At 43.9% G+C, this 24,145-nt stretch overlaps 1 protein-coding gene across 1 annotated transcript in view; it reads right to left on the bottom strand.

The window, feature by feature from the left end:
* The window catches only part of reln (reelin), a 93,570-nt gene extending 70,807 nt beyond the window's left edge, over positions 1 to 22,763 (bottom strand). The window contains exons 1-2 of the mRNA XM_054619925.1: positions 22,514 to 22,763; positions 3,320 to 3,427 (exon numbers count right to left, since the gene is read on the bottom strand). Coding sequence (XP_054475900.1) covers positions 3,320 to 3,427; positions 22,514 to 22,763 — 358 coding nt within the window. The remainder of the gene's footprint in view (positions 1 to 3,319; positions 3,428 to 22,513) is intronic.
* Between the last annotated feature and the right edge of the window lie 1,382 nt (positions 22,764 to 24,145).

The following is a 24,145-nucleotide window of genomic DNA, read 5'->3' as shown; positions in this document are numbered from 1 at the left end:
CCTCAGACTACACTGATTGCCACCCCAATTGCTCCATTACACTTCGGTTAACTCGACAATGAGTGGGTGTTGTGGCGACGCAGTAAAAAGTCTGTCCCTCAAAGCTTCACATTTTTATTACTTATGTAGTGTGAAGAGCATTGTTATTCAGAGGGAGTGGAAGACAATAAAATGCTCTCTTCACTGTCTCCATGCAGTGGTGTCTGTCTGTGTGTGTACATGTGGAGGGATATACTTTAGCGCATGTGACTGAACCAAAAACAGAAAAACAGAAAAGAGAAAGAAGGAGGAGGAACAGTGATAGAGCATGTGTGGTCATGCACTGGGTTTATGAGTTTTCGGTAAAAAGCGATGAAGGGTGACACGGAAGGCCGCGGGGAATTCTCTCTCTGTAATATTTCTGACCACAACAACCACCAGACATCCCCACACTAACCTCTCTGTCTCCTCAGCACCCTGCCTTTATGGTTATTCTTCTTCATTTTTCTCTTTTCCAAACCAATTATTCTCTCTGTCTTTTTCTTTTCTCTTGACTGACATCAACCCAGCAGGAATTAAAAAAATCAACAAACTTAAACAGTCTTCCCTCTCTTCTTGCTAAGCATTATCTTGTGATTTCAAATCTCAAAAACATGCAGCAATCTTGATTTACCACTAATCTTCTCCTTGTGTGTGTGACCCTGCTGTGGCAGTGCAGTGAGGTTTCTTTTTTCCCCTGCTGGAGTTCATGTTGGTTTCCGCACTGACACATCTGTCATCCACATGTTAGCCCAGCCAGCCGCTGCTCTAGCAGCTGTATACAGCTGGGATGTGTGTGCGTGCGTGGATAGGTATCTCTTTATTGAGTTCTCTGTGTGTACATGTCCATGTGTAGCCGTGTCCCCTACATGCCTCCAGTGAGGGGGATTAGAGCCACACCCTCTGTAAGGCCCTCTACACTCAACACTGGCCTCGTAAAACTCCCTCGTGGAGTTACTTGACCCTCTTGTCCTCACAGATCATTTTATATTTGTCTCAACAACAATGGACATCAAGCAGTGTCTCGTTCCATTATTGTTCCACTGCATTATCTTCAAAGCATTTTGCTTTGGCTCTCTTATGAACAGCATGACCAGGTTTCCATGAGCTCATTAATGAAGCTCTTTTACACTCTCTCTCTCTCTCTCTCTCTGGGAGCATCCATCTTCAGCCCTCCCGAGGCTGAAGATCCTTCTCACCAGAGATCTGACACCCTGCCATGGACCAAGGTCTGCAGAACCAGCTATGCTGTGTAGGACAGGGGTCACTAACAGGCGGTCACTTAAAAGCGGCGATGTGAAGCCCCACTACGAGACAAAGCACAAATCTTTTGAGCAAACTAACAAACTCAAATCCAAAATGAAGGCACAGAAAAATAAACCTAAGAGCCCAATATCTTCAAATTCCTTACACATTAATTACCTGCCCAACAATGCTGTAAACATAGTGGGAATAGAGCTGAAACAAGAGGTTTCAATAACCACAAATATAGTCCCTGCACACAATTTTCTCTTTTTAGAAGATGAGAAGTATAAAATATTGTGGCATTTTTGGGTGACATCACTTCACAAATTAATGAATTTAATTTAAAGCCGCAGGGCAAAAGTAAGTTTGTTGAATTCATTTTTTTTAAATTAAATTAAGTACATTATTTTAAGATGCACATTTTTCAAAAGGTTTCTGTAATGTAACTTAATAATATTAATAATTAATAATTCATCCAGTTCAATTTGCAAACTGCCAATAAATATTGTTGAGATAGTATTTGATTTGACAGTCAATGGTTGACTACATATAAGACGTTGATACAACTGCTAGGCTGCATCAACATATATGGCACTAAATCATAGCGCGAGTCAAACATTATGTGATGTTCTGGACCTTTGCATGAGGAATTTCTCTCTTACTGGACCTCGTTGGTCATCTCAAGGAAACCCCATCTTCCTTATGATTGTTCAGAGAAATAAAGTAAGGGAAAAGTAAAATTGTAATTGAGACAGCCGTGGCACTAATGCATCACCCTTCTGTTTCACCTTTATGACAACATTGATTCTGTGAAGCTCTATGGAGTCCTGCAGCGTACACTGGGAGAGGATGCAGCAGAATCAGAGCAGAGAGTCACGGTGCAGAGAGCTCTTCAGCTGAGGACTAACTGAGTGACTGGCTCTGTGAAACCTGGACGGCATCGCTGCTCAGCAGATTACACACACACTGCAACGGAAGGCTTTGCAGACTTATTTAACACACGCAACATGCTGCAGCTCACGGTTTCACAAGCTGCTGCCTATCAGTCTGTGCAGCCCCTTCTCTTCAAACTTTTTCACATTAATGAGAGTGTAGCAAAGGTGATGCAATCCTTGCTTGGATGCCTCCCCAGTAAGCATGGCTGCCAAGAGAGAAGAGCTGCCCCGGCCGTGGTGAAGTCAGCATCTGAAGAACAGTGGAGTTAGTCAGGATAAGTGAGCCCGCTGGGCAGCAGTTCTGGGCCAGTAGCCCTGTTCTCTGAGGAGTTCTTTATGGCTGATCCATCAGCCCGAGAGAGCCCCCACCCCTGCACACAGGGGCTCCATCCGCACACACTTCATCAGAGTCTAAAAATCCTCATTGTACTGTACTACTCAAAACAATTTAAGGTATAAACTAAACTTTTGAGATAACACTCAGCCATGCATGCAGATGATGAAAGGACAAAATGTTGAGAAAACTGTTACAATAGCATTAAATAGTCCCAAATCCTTAATTGTTGTCCAAATTCTTGCTATTGTAATGATACAGTATAATCCAAAATCAATGCAACTGGACCGCTGCACCTTTTCTGCAGCTCAACATCTGACCAGCTGACCTAACGATCATTAATATTATCTCCTTTGTTCTTTGAGGTTTAGTTTTTGTCTCTCAGAGGCCTCATATACTTTTGCTGATTTGTTCTCCAATGTCCTTTCCTCATCTCATATTCAGTTTTCTGTTTTTCTTCCCTCAAGCATCAATGAAAACGCATCTGGACGAAACCATGGTCCACATCATCCCCACTCCTCATCCATCACGGCCTGTCACAACAGGAGAGGGGAAGTGGTCTTTTGCTCATTCTGGGAACGGATGTGGATAACTGAGCCGGGTCGTGCTCACTGTGATACTCCATCGTCCCAGCACTAAGACACCATTTACAATATCTAAGAGTTTGTTGTTTGTACTTAAATGCAAAGCTAAGTCGAGCATTAAATGAGGATTTTGTATTGGCACAAAGAGCATGGGTGAGGAAACCACTGTAAACAGCCCACAGCGATATCTTATGAAGACTTACCGAAGCCAAAGGCCGCTGGAGCAGGAATGGGAGCCGACTGGACTGGTGTGGAGGTGTAGAGGCCAGTCACCAGCAGACCATCAAAAGATACACTGGTAGAGATGGTTACTGAGGAGACAGAAATAAAGGAAGACATTTAACAATGGTGTTAACGGTCAAGCTGCAGTGTTACTGTTAATACACATCCAGTCACAAAAATTATGAAATATAATACATTATCCTCACATCTTTAGCAACCTTTTATTGATAACTGAAAAGAGGACAGTGAGATAAACTGTAATTTACTGCTGATAAGGTGTCAAAGATGCAAAGTACTAAGCTATGTTCTAACTTTGTCTGCAAGCTACACAGATAATTAGTTGGTGTGATGAACATTTGTGTGGACGGTGAGTCTGGGAGTGAATACAAACTTCAGCTCCCGAACGTCATGCTGCTAATGAGCACAGAGCTCAGGTGTTAACAAAAGAAAATGTAAAGTGACCATTTACTGGGAGGCCAATGAGACCAAACGTCCTGCAGGAGGAGAGGAGAGCGCACAGATGTTCAAGCAGGTGTTGAAGCAACAATGTCACACGTGAACAAACCCACACACACACACACACACACACACACACCCACACACACACACACACACACACACACACACACACACACACACACACACACACACACACACACAGGAGCCGGATAAATGGATGCTTGAGTCACTTTCAAGTGGTTGAACAAAAAGCAATCCAAAACCTCCCTGTTTGTCTCACGGCCGACAGCTCAGCAACGTAATCTAACTCATCCTGAACAAATCACTGTGCTTTAATCAAAGCCTGTCCCTATTGACAACCATATTAGAAGAGACCGGTGAGCTAATTGTCTGTTACCTTGATAGCATCGCTAAGTCTCCATTTATCACAGGTCACCACAAACAGCAGCAGAGTAGAAAAACTGCCAGAGGTCTATTATGCAGCTGTTCAGATGTACAGCTTAGTGTATCCTGCAGCAAGTTAACTATTGATCTACCCGGTAAACAAAGGCCCTGAGTGACGGGACCACAGAGCCAGCTACATCACTGTAAGGGAAAGAGCTCACTGGAGTCCTTCCAGCCAGACAGATCAGAGCACAGGGGAACAGTCTGCGGCTCAAAGGGAAAACACACTCCAACAAAAAATACACTTTTACACTTTGAGGAAAACAATCATTTCCAGTGGGGGAAGATGAAGGCATTGTTTTTTTCCCCTAACCCTGGAATCCCCCTGCTTTTTTTTTTTCGGGGGGGGGGGTGCAAAGTAAGAATAGCAACATGTCGGTTTTGGTCTCGGGGCGTTCATTCTTCTGGGCTTGGTGTGGTTCGGTGTGGGAATCTGTGCAGAGCAGAGTCCTGTGTGGCCCAGTCCTCCTGCCTGTCTGTCTGTGTGACTCCATTAACACGTCCAGCGGTTGTGTGTGTGTGTGTGTTCTGCATGTGTGTGTTCTGCATGTGTCTGTGTATATTGGATGTGCTACACCCTGTCATAAGAGCGCAGTCCAGCCCGTCTCTCCACTCCCGTCTCTCCTCCATATCAAAGCCTCAATAATTCATCCCTAAACTCTCGTTATTATATCCAGACATGTCCTCCCCTTCTCCTGACGCGGCTCTTACACAGAAATGCAGCTTTATGGCACTAATGTTGTATTTCACATGCTAGTTGCTCCACAACAGCATACAACAGTTTATTACATATTTGTTAAGGGTGGTCTCTCTAAAAATATTTTTAAAAAGTGCCCACTTAAACCATATTATCCAAGCATGTAGTTAAAAAATTGTTTCAATAAAACAACGTAGTCCATGTTTTTTGGATGAAAAATCAACTGAAAATCTTGCAAACTTCCACATCACTAAATGAAACATGGTCAACAGGAGCTATTTTAATTGTGGTCATAGAATAGTGTACTCTTTGCTCCCCATGGCTTCATCTCAGTTTATTAACTATTGTGAATTGTAAGTTACTTCTAAATGTAAACAAATCAAAAGAGATAAGTGTTTGCAGTTGATTTTGATGACTACAAAATATTGTACAAATTAATTAATACTAATACATACTCTTAATTATGTGCAAATATATTTCTCTTTTGTATGAATGGCTCTGTGTGAGCAACAAGTAATCTGTCTATGTATTTATTTTGTTGTCAGCTGTGTGCACGGTAATATTTTCCCAGCATTTACAAGAAGCTGTATTGTCAGAACGAGATATTTTGCTTGGCAACAGAAACATTATCATATTCAATCCATGTTGCTCAGTGCACCTTTTAACACTGCAATACCAACAGAATGCAGAGAAAAGGCCTTTCCATTCAAACAAGCAATTATCATGCTCATGCTGAGCATACATGTGCTCCTCTTTTATGCTATTTTCGCCTTCCTGAATACATTACCTATTCAACAAATCCATCCCAGAGTGTGGTGACACAGGTTATCAGTGTTGTATTGATCCAAGGCCACAGCATGATGCAGTAGTAATGCAGTAATGGACTGGATTTAATGTAGTAAGCTAGACCAGGCTTCACCAGCTTCCATACACACAATACGCTAATTTCTGCATTTCCACTGACCTGCAAGGTTACACACACCCATTACTCTCCACAGACACTTGCATATGAGCTACACACACACACACACACACACACACACACACACACACACACACACACACACACACACACACACACACACACACACACACACACACAAACACACACAAAGATTTTTTTTCTGCCTCCACCATGCTATTTCTCTCTTTATCCAACGCTTACACCTCTCTCCCAGCCTCTTTCCCTCAGCCTCGCTCCCGTTTGAGGAATCATGGGTAAAAAATGCTCTCTCCTGCATTTTCCCCATCAGCTCACATGCATTTTCTGCTCGCTCGCAGCAGTGTGCCTGCACTCTGTTTGATGTGGAAGTTGGGGTGGGGGGAGAGAAAGAGTGGAGGGAGGCAAAGCTAAGGGCACAAGGTTACAATCGAAAAACAAGTAGAGGGGCGAAGAGGGATGGAGGGAGGTAGTAGTAGTGGAGTGGCCCACGGAGAGCAGCGCTACCTGATCAATACAAATGCAAGATCTAAATTATTTAGACAGGCCTCTAACACCCTTCTCTCCCTCTATAGCCGAATGCAACAGACGGATGAGCCAATCAGATGAGATGAGATCAGATAAGATCAGATCCAATCACCTGTGGGGGTACTTCACACGCACGCACACACACACACATACAAAGACACACACACACAGATCTAAAGGAGGAGGCTGGCGGCCTTTGATGGTAGCCTTTAAAATTCTTGTCCATACTTCATTTCTGAGTGCTGTTCACTTGGCCGAGGGGGATGAGAAGCCACGAGGAGGGAATGTTGGGTGAACTTTATTACCAACGCGCTCATCCAACACATTAGCAGGTTCTGTGTGTGTGTGAGCATGTGTGTACACACACTGTGTGTGCACCTGCGTATCATTTTTCATGTGTAAACACACCAGATGTTAGGCACAGTTCCAATCCAAACATCTAGACTGAATTTTAGGCTATTCCTACCTTAAGACTTACAAGAGGCCAATGGCTTTACAATGAAAAATGATGGCTGGAAAGAGATTTTTAGACAAGGACATCCATTAAACTGCCTTTCAGACCTCTTCAAGAAACAGGAAGCTTTTACTAACGATAACTATATGTGCCTCTGAAATTAAGTATTCTGGATATAATGCAGACTCTTTGGTTTATGAATCAAGTGCATACATGCATTAATGCACACAACTTACATTTTGTGGAATATTGTATATTATAGTATGTTAACTCTTACTATTGTGATTGCCAGGTTAGTATTGCTGGAAGGGTTGGGTGGTTGCAGAGTAAAATGTGCAGTTTGAAATGTTGAGCAGCCCGAGCACTCTCTAGCATTAAGGTGCATCTCGGCTGACCTACAGGCACCCTTTGCTCTGGATCCCTTCATCCCACTTCTACATGCTCCTGGACAAGTCCGGTGTCAGTGGTTGCAAGTGCACCTAGCTTACACTTTATGCATAGCACTCACACCGGCATGCACACGCTCGTTCTTTATACTTGAACACACCACAGAGCACCTCCCTTGGCCCTCAGCCGACATGTAATATTGATGAGGCGATGTGGTATGCCTCATTACAGACACACACAACCGTGCTCCTACTCAACTATTGATGGGCCTTGGGCTTTATTCACTTCTCTGGATCCACCAGGAGTGATGTTAAGGCACAAAGTACCAGCCCAACACACAAGCCAACAAAAAACACGCTCTTTGCTGACAAATCTCTCAGAGCGACGACTAATCAGTGATGGGAAATTAGCCTCTGTGACAATCTATTGAGCAAATACAGGATCAAAAATAATTGCCGGTAAATTAGAAAGGTTTTCCATTCAGGTTTATCCATGTGCAGAACGACCGGTTACTTTTTTTGTCCTCCGATTCCTTCATTTTTAATTTCTTTGGTTAATATTTCAGCTAGGATTTCCAAACGTCTTCTTACCATCTGACAATCAAGATTCCTGCTTTTACCTGAGTGGATCACCTCACCGTGAATGCTGTAGAAGCATCCCCAGCATGAGACAAACAAGGTACTAAAGGAAGTTAGGGAATAGATGTTTAAAATTGTATAAGATACTAGAGTATGGTTTTACACTGGTCCCAAAGAGGTATGCTGATGCCTTTAGAAATTAATGCACCTCAGGTACACAGAGAATCTGTTTTTTCCAGTTGTTTCTTTCTTTATTTTTAGTACACGCAGTAATGGAGCAGAAATGATTGATAGATGTTTTTTCTCGAACAAGAAGCATATCTATTAAAATGTGAAAAACAGACCAAAGTGTTGCTCATTGTGTGCTGGTTCAGCAATCATATTAGGAATATGAAAAATAGGGCCCAGTGGTATCCTAAAAGCATTGGTAATGTCTCGCTTCAGGTACAGCAAAGCGTGGTCGGCACTGTGGTTGGCAACGCTTAGTGGCATGAGCTCATTCTTAGAAAACAGCGTGGCGAGGAGACCAGGCTGGAGCTGGACAGGAAGTCTGGGAGCTCTGAGAGAAGACCTGATTTATGTAGCAGCCCAGACAACTTGCATTTTTTAAGTCCCTGTATGGTTGGCATGGCCTGAACAGCTCCTTTCTGCTCTTTGTGTACAAACACACCCGCCAGTCTTCACCACACCCACATTCATAACCTTTACTTTACTAAAACAAGTCTCAGAAAACATTTGGAGAGTCCCCAAGACTGAAAAAACATGGCTCATGCAAAAAAAGAGGTTCTGACAAGATTTGATTCGGTAGCAAGCACAGACAAAACACCATAGTCTGCACAGAACGAGTCACATAGTGAGTCAAATTATTTGAAATGCCAGACACAGCAAATAAGACACTGTAACAGAGAAAATTATCAATGAAATTCCCATTTTTTCTTTAATCAAGTGAATCACGAGGACACCCTTTTTGTTTCCAAATGGATGGAGGTTTTCCTGGCAACAATCTGGATAAAGATAGCCGACCATCTGACCCATATCCCACTGGCAGACACACACGTGCCCCAGAGAGGACCAGGAAATGGAGACCAGACCATGGGGAAGCTATAGTTCCATCTGTTTCCGTGGCCATGCCAGTCTCGGGGGTGCCACTTCACTGTGAGCTTCCTGAAATGGTTCAAAACCCGTCACCTGAGCATGACACCATGAAGGATAGGCCAATATTTCCTCTGATAGAGAAAGGAAAGACAGGTTCTTTAAAGTACAGGAAGATGCAGATAATCTGCAAGTATGAAAGTCTCTCTGCAGTGTTAGAAGATTGTGTGGGAAGTGTTTTTTCTGCACATATATGTGTCATGTGGTGTTCTAGTTAGGTCTTAGAGGCATCATTCCATTGCGTAACCTTCTGGCACCATCCTGGCCTGCTGGCACTGCCATCTGCTGCTGTGAAACACCAGATCACAGACAACCTATCAGCCACTGAGCTTCTACAGGTCTGCTTAACGGCAACATCTCAAATATTTTTTTACATGAAAGCAATCCATCTCTGGGGACCAGTTTACAGGGTCCTTTCTTGATCACTGCCAGAGATTATAATGTGGAGCCTATATTCTTGATCTGGGTCCAATTTCATTAGGATCTCCTCTGTTAACCAAGGAGGGGAGTCGAAGCCTTCCTGCCTGCCTAACTTGGCTTCACCCCTGCGACAGCCGTGGAGAAAAACAGGAGTGAAGAGGCAGTTCTGTCACAAACATCCTGTTCCTCACACATAATCTGCCTCAGAATCACACTTCATTGTGCCGCTCTCATACCATGCAATGTATGCGTGTGTGTGTTTACATTCATATGAGTCTGTGTGTCACATGCTTGAGCACAAACAAGCACAGGTGTGGAAGTTATTCTACACACAAAGAAGCATCAGTTTATATCTTCCAAAGTCTCCAGAGTATTGTGATTCTAATGCCCTGGGGACATTTTCTTGCCTTTCATTTTGATTTCTGGGTTGTAGCACCACTCGCATATAATCTGCAAGTTATCTAAAAGTTATATTATTCTGCACACATCCTTCGTGCCAAAAGGTCGACATTTGAATTACAAGAAAGATCCCACCCCACTATGAAGGCATATAGCCACTAATCAACAAGGCCAAATCAGTTACGACAGAACATTTCTTAGTAGTGTCTAACTGAACCGTGCATGTTCAGTAGAAGCACATCCCGTTGTGACAACTCAAAGGCTATTCACTTTACCTGTGAGTGGCTTTGATAGCAAATCATCTCTCCGGGCTTTTAACATTATTCATCGGTTCATTGAACAGAGGCCTCAAACAGCATGCGGATCCCACCGTAGTACTGATCTCTGCTCTGAGACTCTAAATGGGTTTTGATAATCTACAGTTCTGTTATATGGACCTTGTCTTCATCGATCTTGATGAAATCTTGATAGAATGAGAGGAGAAAGGGTAAGAATATATAAAAGAACCGAGGCCCAAAGCGGCGAGCAATAGCATCCTGCATGATTACTCATTAAAGACATCTTATAAAGCATTAGGTTTACAGAGCAGTCAGCATGAAGGGAATATCATTCAGAATGAGATGCATAATTGGTGGTTGCTGTAAAGGGTTACGATGTAATAAGGTTCAGGAACACCATGATTCTTTTCCTCTGTCGCTTGGTGACTGCCAGGACTGGAGAGTGAGCTGTCCTTATGATCAACACCATGTGTTCTGCAGACAGAGAAAAGGCTTCAGCCATCCAGCCCTGACAAGCAAAGTGTCTTCCTTCACTTATCAGAGCCATACTGAACATGCTAGTACACACATAAAACCAAAGTGTTTAACATGAGAATATAAATATTTGAATCTAAACGCAGGTTACGGAGGAGAGCCACTGTATACGGCTTTGACTTGATGAGACAAAATCAAAGGAATGTAGGAAAACACTAGAAGCCCAGTCAGCCTCAAAAACTGGGGTAAGACCCAAACCACAGCTCCTCACACAGGGCAGAGATACACACACACACACACACACACACACACACACACACACACACACACACACACACACACACACACACACACACACACACACACACACACACACACACACACACACACAAGCAAAAACAGTATAACAATAAATATATATTTTTTTCCTTTTCATTTATTGGAAGCTCAACGACACTAAAAACATCCATCCACATTTGTAAAGAGACACGTCAACATCACAAGCATTTGCACAGAAACACACACTCAAACATAGACCATCAACCAGGAGGCCAGATGTGAAAGCACGCACAGACAAAATTCAGACATTGGACATGGACCAACGCTGTTGCATAACTCTCTTTCCACCTCAGGTGCTCCGTTGGGAGCCGTCCTTATAGGAAACAGGAAGGAGGTAATGAGGGCCAAGCTGTCAACCACGGCCAATATAACCCCACTGGCTGCTACGTCCCTCTCAGGGACACCAGGCTACTTTCTCTATGTGACCTTCACCCCCTTCCCACAGCTGGTCTCTCCCCCACCTCCCACCCCAGAATGCTTCACAACTGAGCGAGCCATGACCGGAAGGCATCTGTCAAAGCAGGGCCTTGAGACTTTGGACAAGGCCTTGAGGAGGCCACAAACACTGAGGGACAGAAGATCATGTCAACAAAAGTGTCACTACCTGGCCACAGAAGTCATATCTTTTGTACAACCACACAATACCCACATCATTTTTGAACTAAAGAAAGCAGTCCTTTCACATGAAGAGTGGAGAGGGGATCTTAGTTAGTCAATGCCAGACCAGACCTGATCGTTGGAGGAATGCAGCACAATGGGTCAAGTGCTCAGAATTTAAAGGATCAAAAAGCTCCCTGCAAATTATGCTTTGGAAACTTGTCCCACGGGTCATCATTTACTGCAGTTTTCATCAGAGTTTCCAGTGTGCATGCTGATACCTCAATAAAAAAAAGCAATGTAATAGATCCAAGGAAGGATGGAAAATATAACTTTTGATAAGAAAAGCTTTTTTATTTCTATTTTTTGACCTTCTATGAAACGTAAAAGTACTTCGATCTCCATCATTTAAATCAAGTCATGAAGACACAATAGAGTGGTATTACTTCTCGATTTTGTCTTCTCTACCATTGTCCTGAAGAAGAATGCAATTGAATTTAACTAACTGAAGCTGTTCCAAATTGTAGTCATTTTAGCATTATGTCAATTGGCCATTTGATGGCATTTAGTGACTTTATATACTACATGCTAAGGAATAAGTGGTCAATATCATAGATTAATTTGTGGCCACTGCAGAGATGTCAGGTGTACAGTACAGCTTGAAAACCTGCCCACAGAGTCAAAACATAAAGAGGGAATCTAGTCCATCAATATTTTGGTTGAGATGGGCTGTTTTTGGGGACACACAAAATAAACCTTTCTGCACATACAAGGAGACGAATAGACGAAACTTTATAACTGTCAATATGTTGGACCTACTCAGTCATGTTTATTTAAATCACACATCGTGCTTCTATTGAATTATTTCCAACAGAGTTGAAATATTCCTAAAAAGTTAAAACTTTGTTTTCATATTGTAATTTAAAATAATAAAAAACTCCTCCTTTTTTGTGCTGAATTTCCACCTTTTTTATTTTCAACACTGCATATTCCAGGCTCGCTGAGGTTTATGGGATGAAAGAGAATAAGTGAGTAAGTTAGCACCAGGTGCACCCGCCCTCGTCCTAGCCATCCTCATGGGCTGACACTTCAAACTGCAGTTTTTATCAGAGTTTCAATCTGGACTTTTGAACTGTTTCAGCCTTGTGAAAAGTGAAACACATGGTGCAGATTTTATGTTGGACTGCAATTATTGTTAGTGTTCCAAAAACAAGTCAGCTTTTCTTACATGCTATAAACAAATCTGAAAGTTTTTACATAATGCACTCATTGCTACTTGACAGAAGTGTCACAACAAGAGACAATGGTACGGTTTGGCATGGATATTGTTTATATCAAAGGAAATTTGAAATAAAATATGTTTTCGAATGTTTTTTAAGCATTCAAAATCAGTCTGCAAAGAAGTCCATCCACCTGTGCCTGTAACACGTTAACATCTGAGCCTAGTTTGGAAATGCCTACTGCCCAGAAACATCTGGACACATCTCCCTTTTCCAAAACCAGAGAGCTGGTCTGCGTATCAGCGCCTACTACTGTACACACATGCATATGTGCACATAGGAGCACATACACACAGCACAAACTCAGAGTCACGCTGCCTACAGTGTTACAGGCTGACAGCAATCCCCACCACGTTCCCACTATCACAGATATAATAGCTCTAATATGAATAATGGAATTGTCACTTTATACTGGGGGTCACTTTACATCCCCACTCGGTCCGTCCTTTTCAGCATCTCTTTCACACCCTCTTTACTCTCTCCTTCCATTACAGCACTTTATGGTATCGGCGTAGTTAGGAGACTATATACTATAGTGGGAACCATTATTAAAAAAATTCAGGTACAATGTTATGCATTACATAATCATAAATTGTGTCAATAGATCAACTTTACAAAATGAATTCAATGTAAAATGATTAAAATAACCCTTAACCTTTAAAGATTAATGAGCCATGCACCATGCCATTTGGTCCCATTCAGATTTCCACAGAACACATCAAAGGTCTCTCATTGAGCCTTGAAAAACACCCAATTTCACACAGATGTAGTTGAAAGACAACATGATAACTTATTCAGCAAGTCAATTTGAATTCAGTCTTCAATCTTAGAGTTTGGCAAATTCTTTAAAGAACTGAAAGGCGTCCTGGGAGTTGGAAAGGAAGGCAGGATATTGTGCCTCACTATTTTGCTCTCCGCTCCCTGCTCTTTTTTTGGCATGAAAATTACAGATTATGGCCAAGTAAGTGAAAAAGTACTGACATTAGTCAAAGCCTGACATGCCTCCATAGCTTTTGGGTATGAATGTTTGGGGTGGAAGGAAAGTGACACAGTGGTGTGGAGAGGGGGGGGCCTTCATAGAGCAGAGGGGAAAGATTGATTTCTAATTAACAAGCTGGTCGCAGTAATGAAAAACTAGATGGTCTCTACTGGCAGTGGATCAATGGGGAGCATTTCCCTTGACATCCAGTCTTAATCACACCAGCTCAGTTTGGTAAGAATGCACTCATTGCTGTAATTAACACTGTCACGCTCCCTCCATCGCCCATCTCTCATCCCCACCTCTTTTCTGTCTTAACCTCTACCTCAGACCTCTGCTTTCACTCGATAGCAAGGATCACTCTATGACTATCACTTTGTATGCTCTGCTGTCAAAGACAAAGTGATATTTGCACATAATCAACTGTGTTGAGTCACTGACAGACATTGTGTTGTCTGGCCCGAGCTTCAATCAAAGCCCCAAGTACACAGTCAACTGCAACTGGTCACAAATATCCCCCAGTACCTTGTTAGAGGTATGGCCAGTTTTAGGGTTTCTTAAGAACTTTTTAGTTCTTCTGATACCTACTTTATCCAAACAGAAAGTTGAGTATACTCTCCCTTACATGTGACTAATTTAAATCAATGTATCCCAGCAATTACACCGACAAATCAAGAGCAATGAAATAAATAAACATGGCTGTTTCTATCTATTTTCTCTGGCAGGTCTGCCATCTCCCGAGGGGGAAGAGGAAAATGCTGAGGTGTTTTTCACGGCTGCTCTCTTTTCATATTCTCTTTCACTGTGAAAAGCGAGCACTGAGCGGCAGATAGACTGCTCCATGTTCATTTTTGGAAGGAAAAGGGAAGTCAAGGACAGAAATCAGCCGAAAGAGAGAGGAACGCTGAGTATAATGAGGCAGAGAGGTGAAGTCTCACTTCTTCTTGTTCTTAATTTTAAATTGCCAATCACTTCCAGACACGCATTATCACACCTGGTCCACTGAGGTGTAAGACATGCTGCTCCTCTGGGTACATCTTTGGTAGAAAAGGACACTTTTTATTTATTGATGACATGTGAAAGGTAAAGGTAAGCTTGCCTTTCACAAATCTTTCTGATAGATAGATGTATTAATCTTTATTTTTACTGGGAGAACCTCGGCAGATGTTCTAATCCTGAGTCAGAGCCCACTGGTGTCACGCAGACCTGTGGGGGCTGGAGGTTTGATATGTGGGATGTCACGACAGAGCATTAGGGGAATGAAGTATTTTCAGGGGGGTTCCTGTAAACGCTAACCCCCTCACCCATGCTGTCACTTTTCGGCAGCAATACGTGCGAGCTTGTGCATGTGTGCGGATGTGTAATCTGCCTCCGCCAGCCTGCCGTGTCTCCGTGGGCAGAGTGGGCCTGGTTGTTTGAAGGAGGCTGGAGCTGAATGGGGGGTAGAGCCGGGGCTAATCCGCCCGAGCCACGCGCCGTGTGCCCAGCACCCAGCCAGTTGCCCCATGCTGCCTCCTCTGTAGTGGGTCCATTGGAGCGCTACAAGGCCCTCTGAATGCTATCAGCACAGACGACACACTGCCCCCCAAGCAGGGATTACGGCGCTCTCAATGAAGCCGCCAGGAGGAGGATCCAGAGCAAGAGGAGGAGAAGGAGGAGGAGGAGGTACACAATCCTCCAACAGGAGCTCCATTCTCTAAAAGGAAGAGGCCATGGGCAAAGCTGACACGCTAATCAACAGCGGCTGGGAAACCACCCCATGAGAACAACACGTCCAGCACCAAGGATAGGGGAGGAGGGAAGAAAGGTCTGAAAAGGATCCATCACTTTTCAAAAATCCGGCTTAGAGCCACTTGGTACTCCTTAAGGAGAATGAACACTGGGCCATTGTTATGAGGTAGATTGGGATGGGGACATTAGCATGAGTTTGCATAGACGCACGGAGCTCTTAATGTTATATGTGGACCTGGTATTTGGGGCTTCCTGTGATATATATATATATATATAAAAAAAACCTTTGTAATTATGTTTACAACCTGTTTGTAAGTTACAAGTAAACATCAAAGGGGAAGAGGAGAGGGGGGAAACTGTAATGTGGCAATAAAAAATAATTCAAATAGACTGTAGAGCGTTGCTTCCCTTGTGTTTTCTATTGGGAAACTTAGGCAGTAAATACTCTGTGGTTGGGATTCATCCTCACACCCTCAGGGTCTAGAACATGTTGTGTGGGCTTTGTGAGCTGGGGTTGTTTCTCACTATGCTTTACCATAGGGACTGATGCATATACAATGTCTTAAATACAGCATTCCTCATTCCTCAAACTTAATCTTCAGCAACAACAGGAATGAGCGAGTAACCCACAAAAAAATGCTACCAAATCCTTTGTCCTTCCGGCGTGGAAAAACTAATAATGGCACCATATTTTGGATGGTTTACATGTAGCTTTAGTTATGCCAGGAATGGAATCTTTGTTGGTGCTTCTGCTGTCTTAAAACTTAAAGCTCAAGGCACAAGAAAGGGACACAAGGGAAACACAGCAAGCAAGTACACAGAACGACAGCACATCTGCACACCCAAGCTTATACTATCAACACAGAGGCACTCCAAATCAGGCAAACCCCCAAAAGGCAAGCACACACTCCAACATCCTGAAAATACTTACGCCCACTCGTCTGCCCACTCATAAAAGTTCCTGAAAACACAGCGCATATTTGCTTGTTAAGAGCTTTCTTGTTTTGGCTGGAATATGAATCCGCTGAGGAAATTGAAAATAAAAAATGGAAGCGCTCGTTTGCTGCTTTTCCCAGATCAGACTGGCACAGACACATACCTCTGCCTGGCAGGGATCCACTCACTGGCCTTCATTTTTAGCTCTATCTACCACACCTGGCACCACGCTGGCATCACTCTGGCACCAGCCTGGCAAAAGGCGAACAATGTCACTGTTATCTGAGGTGATTCTCCGTTCTCTGATGCAGTAAATCAATTTTCTGCAAATGTAGCGTATAGGTGGCATCTGGGCCATCTCAACTATCACGGTTTCAAATTCTCCAGAGCTGCTGCAGCTGACTGCCTCTTTATGAGGAAATACAAAGACAGAGACACATCACACGTGTGCATCACTGCAAGTTTTGTTGTAGCATCATTACAATGTCAGAAGTTTATGCTGTGTGTTATAATAGCTAGAGCATGTTCCTGTGACACAGCCATTTAGCTCCTGACAGGAGGAAAATAAAAAACCTCCTGTTCATGTTATCATGTCATATTCTGTTGTAACATCGACAAAAAGAAATGTAATAGCCCGCTGATCATGACATTTGTGTTTAGCCGGTGAAACATCTGACCTGTCTCCATGTCATGATGGATCACCCACTAAGAGCTGAGTGCTGTGTGCATGGCCGAGCGTGCATGTGTGACAAAGGGAAGATTCCCAATGAATATCCATTCTCATTTCTCGCCCATCTGCTCCTTCTTATAAAAAGGAAACTGGCATATCTCGGTAGATACAATGCTCTTTAAATGGTTCATCATTCAATGTCCACAAAGACAGAACACCCAAACACACCCAGCAAGCCCATACAAACAGCAATACACTTGACACACTTCTCTGTACTCAGTGAAGTGACCTATTCAGACAAAGCAGCAGGAGGCAGAGAGGCTGAAGAGCCGGGAAGCTAATGAATGCACTGGGTTTGGACCACTTGAGAGTGCTAGTGCTGTCTGCGTGTTGCTTTTCCTTTGCTCACAAGAGATACATATTAAACCATTAGCCTCTATCCCGGTACTCCTAATTCACTCTTACCTCTTTTTTCAGTGTCCCTATTCCCCTAAACTGGATGTCTGCATGAAAACTAGGCCAGTCTTTTGATGGTTCACTGACCAATGCTTGCTGCACCGTAAGAAATACTTCAAGAGTTTCCTTGGTCTTTTAAAAAGATAAATATGAAATGCTACCGTTAAGCCGAACAGATATGTAAGGAGATTGGTGGACAGGAAAAGTAGGGACACCAGCCAAATCTAATCACTTGGTAGGAACAGAGCTCCAAGCAATGCAGCACTGACAAGAAGCGGTCAGAGGTCAGAAAGCAGACCCGGAGCGGTCCCCTTAGAGGTTAAGTGCTGCAGAAGGCGACGATGACATCCGACGGGCTGCTGAAGTCACAGCAGATTGATGCCATTTCGGTATTCAATCTGAAGACAACTGTGGGTTTGTGAAGTCTTGAAGACGGGCCCTGTGTTTCCATGGTGTTGCTTTACTGATATGACCCTGAATATGGCGAGATAATACCTGCTTTCCTACAGCCTTCTGTGACCTTCACTTTGACATGACTGACTTGTCGTTCTACAGACATCGGTCAACAGCACACTCACAGAAAAAAAACAAAAAAAAACTCAAACCAGGACAAGTAATCAACTTTGCAGATAGATAATGGCCTCCGAGTTGTTTCTGCTGGTTGGCAGGAAAGCGGCTGTAGTGATTCACAACGTCTAATCTGATAGGTTATCCTGGGAAGAGCTGATGGCATTTTGTGGGGATGAATTTATCTCCAAGTTCCCATTAAGAATGTCATTTAGTGGCAACGTCCAAATCTCCTTGAAATGTTGATTGTTTCTCGGGGCCTCTTCAATCATTTGCACATGAAAAGGTCCATGGAACAGGGACCGCTGTGGGGACCATTGACAGATTAGCAATGGCCGTTTCAGCCTTTACTGTCAACTAGTTCTCTAAGCAGCTCTCTTGTTTTACCCCTCTGTCTCTTTCCCTCGAACCACTGTTTCTCCTCCTGTTTGTCTATTGTGGCGCTCTGGTAGGGACACACTGCTGAAGCCCATTGAATAATGCTTGGCTTTCAACAGTGTGTATATAGTGAGAGGGAGAGCCTACCTGAAACCTTCATGCCTCAGCAGGGGCTTGTGTGAGTGGCTCATTCAGTACTTTACACTGACATCAATTACCCAAACACACTCAAAAACTCTAAATACAAATATGCATATTGCCAAAACAAGCACTCACTTAAGCTTTTCAAATACCATGAAAATGAAAATCAATAGACACCAGACATGACACCGTGTACTATGCAAACAAACATGCAGTCGAGTTTACACCACTGTCTTAATAAACACAACAGTAGCTTTAATCACAAGTGCACACGCATCTCTACAAACTGAATGAATTTGACAGTTTGACGATTTGAAAAAAGATGGTTCAAATTCACACAAACACACAAAGGCACTCAATCAATCTCACTGGCCCAATTTCTGCTCGTGCACCTCCATTTTTCTGGTTATTCTCTGAGGACTTCCAGAGGACACCGTGCTGCTGTTCCATTCCCTCACCAATCTTTTCTATTGTGCTTTCTAATCATACTGCATAACACAGCAGATTGATGTCTCCTCTGATCATGATTTGAATCAAATGTGCTTAACTGGAAAGGCCATGTTTTCTGATGCTAAAACTGTTTTGCCTCTTCCTGTTTTCCCTCTGCTGTGTCCCCCTCCCTTCTTGGAGACGGTTGTTCATCTGTAAAAATGAACATGTAATGTTTCCAAAGAAGGAGGACCAGATCAAGAAGAATGAAAAAAACAGCATTCTCTGATCGACTGTGTTTAGAAACACAGGGCTCTGGAGTTTGTGTTCTGATGTTGCTTCCTATAAACACACGGTTGCTATATAGAAAACATCTTGCATTCCCATAGCAGTTAATAGAGGTCAAAGACACACAAAAAAAAATGTTTTGACATTATTGAAATAAAGAACTGCTTCCTGACTTTAGAAAAAGTGGTTAAAAGGACAGGCTCAAATCCCAGTGTGACCTTATTTCATTTAGCTTCTCTCTCTCTCCTGAAAGATAAGGCTGTATGTGGGCAGTATGTGAGTGTGTGTGTGTGTGTGTGTGTGTGTGTGTGTGTGTGTGTGTGTGTGTGTGTGTGTGTGTGTGTGTGTGTGTGTGTGTGTGTGTGTGTGTGTGTGTGTGTGTGTGTGTGTGTGACACTTGCTCTGCATTTGTCTGGTACAAGGATTGACCCTAGAGTCTGAATGGAAGCAGACAAATCTTTTCATTTCCCCTCGTTCGGTTTCCCGGCAGTTCAGTTCAGAGTGTCTCTAAAGTATTTTCTGTTTCCATTCTGTCCACTATGACCCTGCCAATACACCCACCCTCTCAAAACATTTTATACAGAGAGTAGCGCAATCTCTCTTGGTCATTTCATTCGGATAGCTAAACACAGTAATCTCGTATACAACACGCACACACACACACACACACACACACACACACACACACAGACAGAGTACGCTGCCCACACATGGTCTTATCGCTCAAAAGCAACAGAGAAGCTAGGGGCAGTGAGGTCAGGTCAGAAACCCAATTACTGTACGACAACTCGGCCACACAGAATCTTCCTTTGGCTCGGCACTGAATACCGAGGTGGGTCTTAGAGACACTCACCTCCTGTCTCTTTAAGAAGGGGGTCATCTATCTCTTTTCTCTTTCTGACTTTCTCTCCCTCCACTAAACAACCTCTCTCCTTTGCGCTCTTTCTTCACTTTTCTTTTTTACAGCCCTTCGACAACCACACGGCCAGCATCTCTAATGCCTTCCGCCCACCACTTCCACATGCAGCTCTTTCAGTGGTTAGATCACACGTTGCTTTTAGAAGATTAAACCAAATGTAATCCAAAACCAGAGCCCAGAGAGCACATAGAAAGCAACGAAAAAAACAAAATACACAATTGAGCTCAAACCAAATAGAAGAAGCGTAGACAAAAAAAAAATGGCACAAACACTTCCCTTGCTTTTTTCCTTTCACACCACCAGAAGATGTGATTTACTGTTTCTTTCTATCTTTTTTCTCTCATTCTGCTTTCAACAGGCGGAGCAGGCAGATACATGTCCACCCTCAATCTAACACCTGTACATTTATATAGATATATAGCCCTCTAAAAACACCCAATTCTTGTCACAATGAGCCTGGCAGTGACTGTGGTAAGAACATGTAAGGATGGATATAATCATAAAGGTTTGAAAAAAAGAGAGAGAGGGACTGGGATTGCTCCTGATTGCAAAACTACGCACACAGCCAGCCACGTTTTTCACTTGCTCACTCGCCATTCATCCTCCCATCTCCGTACAAACTCATTCAAAAGCCTAGAAATTTAACAATGAGGTGCCATCGTGTGCCAAAACATGGGACGGAGAAAGAAAAAAAAGTGAGCAGCTTGGAACCCTGTCATTTTTTTCCGTGCAAGCCCCGCTGCCGGTATCTTATCGGCTCAATCCTCTCATCGTCATTTAAATCTCCCCCTACTCCATCCGATCCCAGCCGTGGCCCTATTTAAATCTCTCCCTCCTCCCAGTTCACCACATTTCTAATGCTAATTATTTAAACCTCTCCGTGCGCTCTATCCCTCCCATCCACCAGCTAGTTATTCAAATCTCTCCCTACAAGCCTGGCCCCAGTTAAAAAAGGTGCTTGACTGAAGGGTTGATCCGGGCTGTTATTTTTCAGACAGAGGATAATACTTGCTTCTTCCAGACTTCTCTCCTTTCCTGCTCTGTTTTTTTTTCTCGGCCTTCTCATATCCTCTTCTTTTCTATATACAATTACACAAACGCTGCCGCACGGATCGTTATTGAAATGAAGAGGTTTATTTGCCATGATAATGGATCGCAGTTGTTAACAGCGCGAGTACATTGTATGACTGTGTATCCGCTGCCATATTAAATTAGATGAAATACAACAAAGACAGGGTTAGGAAGAGATTTTGCCAATGTATACACAGTGTGTGTATATTTAGGAAGTTAGATACAATCAGTAATATACATAAAATGTGTATATATTTAACTCTTAGAGAAGAAGATAGCTGCATGGGAATGTGACCTCGGCCGGTCCGGGGTGGCCTGTGCGGGTCACTGTCCCCAGTGTTAAGTGAGTGGCGAGAGTGAGTGACGGAGCAATGACGGAGGTCAGAGGGGATCATTTTTCCAGGATCAGGTGCCAGCACATCAGTGTGGGAAAGGGGACATTCATCTCTGTCCTCCTCTTACACGCTACGCACGCTTTACTGATTTCTAAGTCTTTATTTCAGAGCTTTCTGTGGTGCTCCGTTTGTCCATTCGCACTCGCCGTTTTCTAACTCTCTCTCTCTCTCTCTCTCTCTCTCTCTCTCTCTCTCTCTCTCTCTCTCATTCAGTTGGAGGGATCTCGCTGTTAGTCCTGTGGAGAAGCCACCTACACACGGAGCATCAGGATCACAGCTCAGTGAAACACCAAAAGCTGCTCACGGCACTGAACAGGAGTCCCACTCAGCATCACTACTTATTACAGTTACATAAATGCTGGTTTCCAACAACAGCCACCCCACACACACAACAGCACCCTCCCTAAATGCACACACCACAGCGGTACCTCATGTGCGAAGCAAAACACCTGCAAGTAAGAAATGTATTCCCTGTACATGTGTGCGTGTGTGGAGCTCCTTATCATGAAGTTGTCTTTATATCTTTAATGTGAAATGTATTTTAGGCATAAGAAACATCTTAGCACAATTTAGCAGGAAAATATCTACAATTTCAAAGTGAATTTCTTTCACAAGAGGAAAACTATTTTCAATAATACAAAACGCATTGTATTTTCAAAACCAATAAAAATTGACAATTAGATCAATTTAACACATTTCTACACACATATTTTAACAAACTGCTAAAACAAAAGATCCAGTTCTCTTCAACATGCAGCAAAAAGTGGACACCAAAGGGGGTGTGCTCACCTTGGTACTCCTGTCCAGGGGTGTAGGCGATGGGGTTGCCTGTTATCTGGAGGGTGAGTAGCACCTCTCCCCCACCTTCTGCCATCCCGGTTCCCTCCAGCTCCCCGTGGTGGGTGCACAGGAAGAAGAAGGGGTTGAAACGGGGGTAGAAGCTTGCAGGGGGTGCCCCGAAATCCATGCCGCTCCCCAGGACCAGGGCCAGCAGGGCACAGCCTAAGGCACCCCCGAGAGAGGCCCGCGCCACGGCCATCTGCCCTCACCAAGCGATGGGGACTGAGGGGGTGACGGTGGGTGAGGAGAGTTGAGGAGAGTGATGCGTGGGAGCGAGGACGGCACAGGTAGAGTTCCAGAGGACGGCTGTTTGGAGTCCACAAATGAGTCGAAAGTCCAAAAGTGCGTGCGTTAGACTAAGTGTCTGTGTGTGTGTGTGTGTGTGTGTGTGTGTGTGTGTGTGCAGTGTTAGTGTGTGTGAGTGTGTGGGCTCGGCCGTCAGGAATAAAACTGTACAGCTCTGTTCTTCTGCTTCCTCTCCCTGTCCTACCTACACTCTCTGGGAGTTCAGAGCTTCGCCTGTGCTGTCCTGCTCCGGCGTTTAAATACCTCACCCCCTCCTTCTGTTTCCCTCTCTCCTCCCACCCTCCCTCCCTCCCTCCCTCCCTCTCTCTCTCTCTCTCTCTCTCTCTCTGTCTCTTTCGCTCTAACGCCGGCTCCACACGTGCTGTATGCGCTCTACGAGACGGCCTCCCTCCTCTCTCTCATCCAGATCTTCTCTCCTCCCTCTTCTCTGCCAGTCTATCACTCTGCCTTTTTCCTTAATCTTTTCCTCTCCCCCTCACTCCTTCTCTCCTTCTCTTTACCTCTCACTAACCCACTGTGTTACTTCACATTGCACTCCTGTTTCCCTCTCCTGAGACCTTGCCTGTCTTATCTCTATGCATCTGTTAGTTTCTTCATCCCTGAACCAGCTCTCTGACATATATCCCTCTCACTCTCCTCTCTTTCCTTTGTCTTTTTGCCCGTCCACCAGACTGTCTCCTCCTCTCCCACCCACTATCACACCTCCTTTCTCCCTCCCTCTTCCGCTCTCTTCACCTCCCTCTTCTTCCCTGTGTCTCTCTGCTGCTCTCCCACTTAGTCCCCCCCTCCCCTCTTTCAATCTCCCTCTTTTTCCAAACCCTGTACCTTGCTGACTCTCCTCTCGTCCTCAGCAGCACTCGGATTTGTTTTTCTTCTTCTCTACTGTTGCTTTTTTTCACAGGTTTTCCATCAGAATCTTCTTTTCCACAGGATTCTCCAACTTTTTTCTCCCCGTCAGAGCAGCATGCGCAGCCTCCCTGCTCTGGATCAACCCTCCACTACAGTGCAGACACCAGCCATAATGCTGCTTTCTCTCCCCCACCAGCCTCTGCTCCAGCTCAACAAATGATGGATAAGTATATGTCTCTCACACCCTGTACACACCCCCTTCTCTCTCTCTCTCTCTCCTATCCAGGAATAAATACAAACAACATGGATCTGCCTCCCTTTCACTTTTCAGCAATGCATTCCCTTCCTGTCTCTCTCTCATCCATCTCTTGCTCTGTGTGTAAGTGATACCCCCCCTTGAATATTCTCTCAGCAGACAAAGTCTGC

Source organism: Anoplopoma fimbria, chromosome 19 (genome assembly GCF_027596085.1).
Source record: "Anoplopoma fimbria isolate UVic2021 breed Golden Eagle Sablefish chromosome 19, Afim_UVic_2022, whole genome shotgun sequence".
In the NCBI taxonomy this organism is placed as follows: Eukaryota; Metazoa; Chordata; class Actinopteri; order Perciformes; family Anoplopomatidae; genus Anoplopoma; species Anoplopoma fimbria.
The sequence above is the reverse complement of the archived record's forward strand: the minus strand, read 5'-3'. Positions and strand labels throughout refer to the sequence as shown.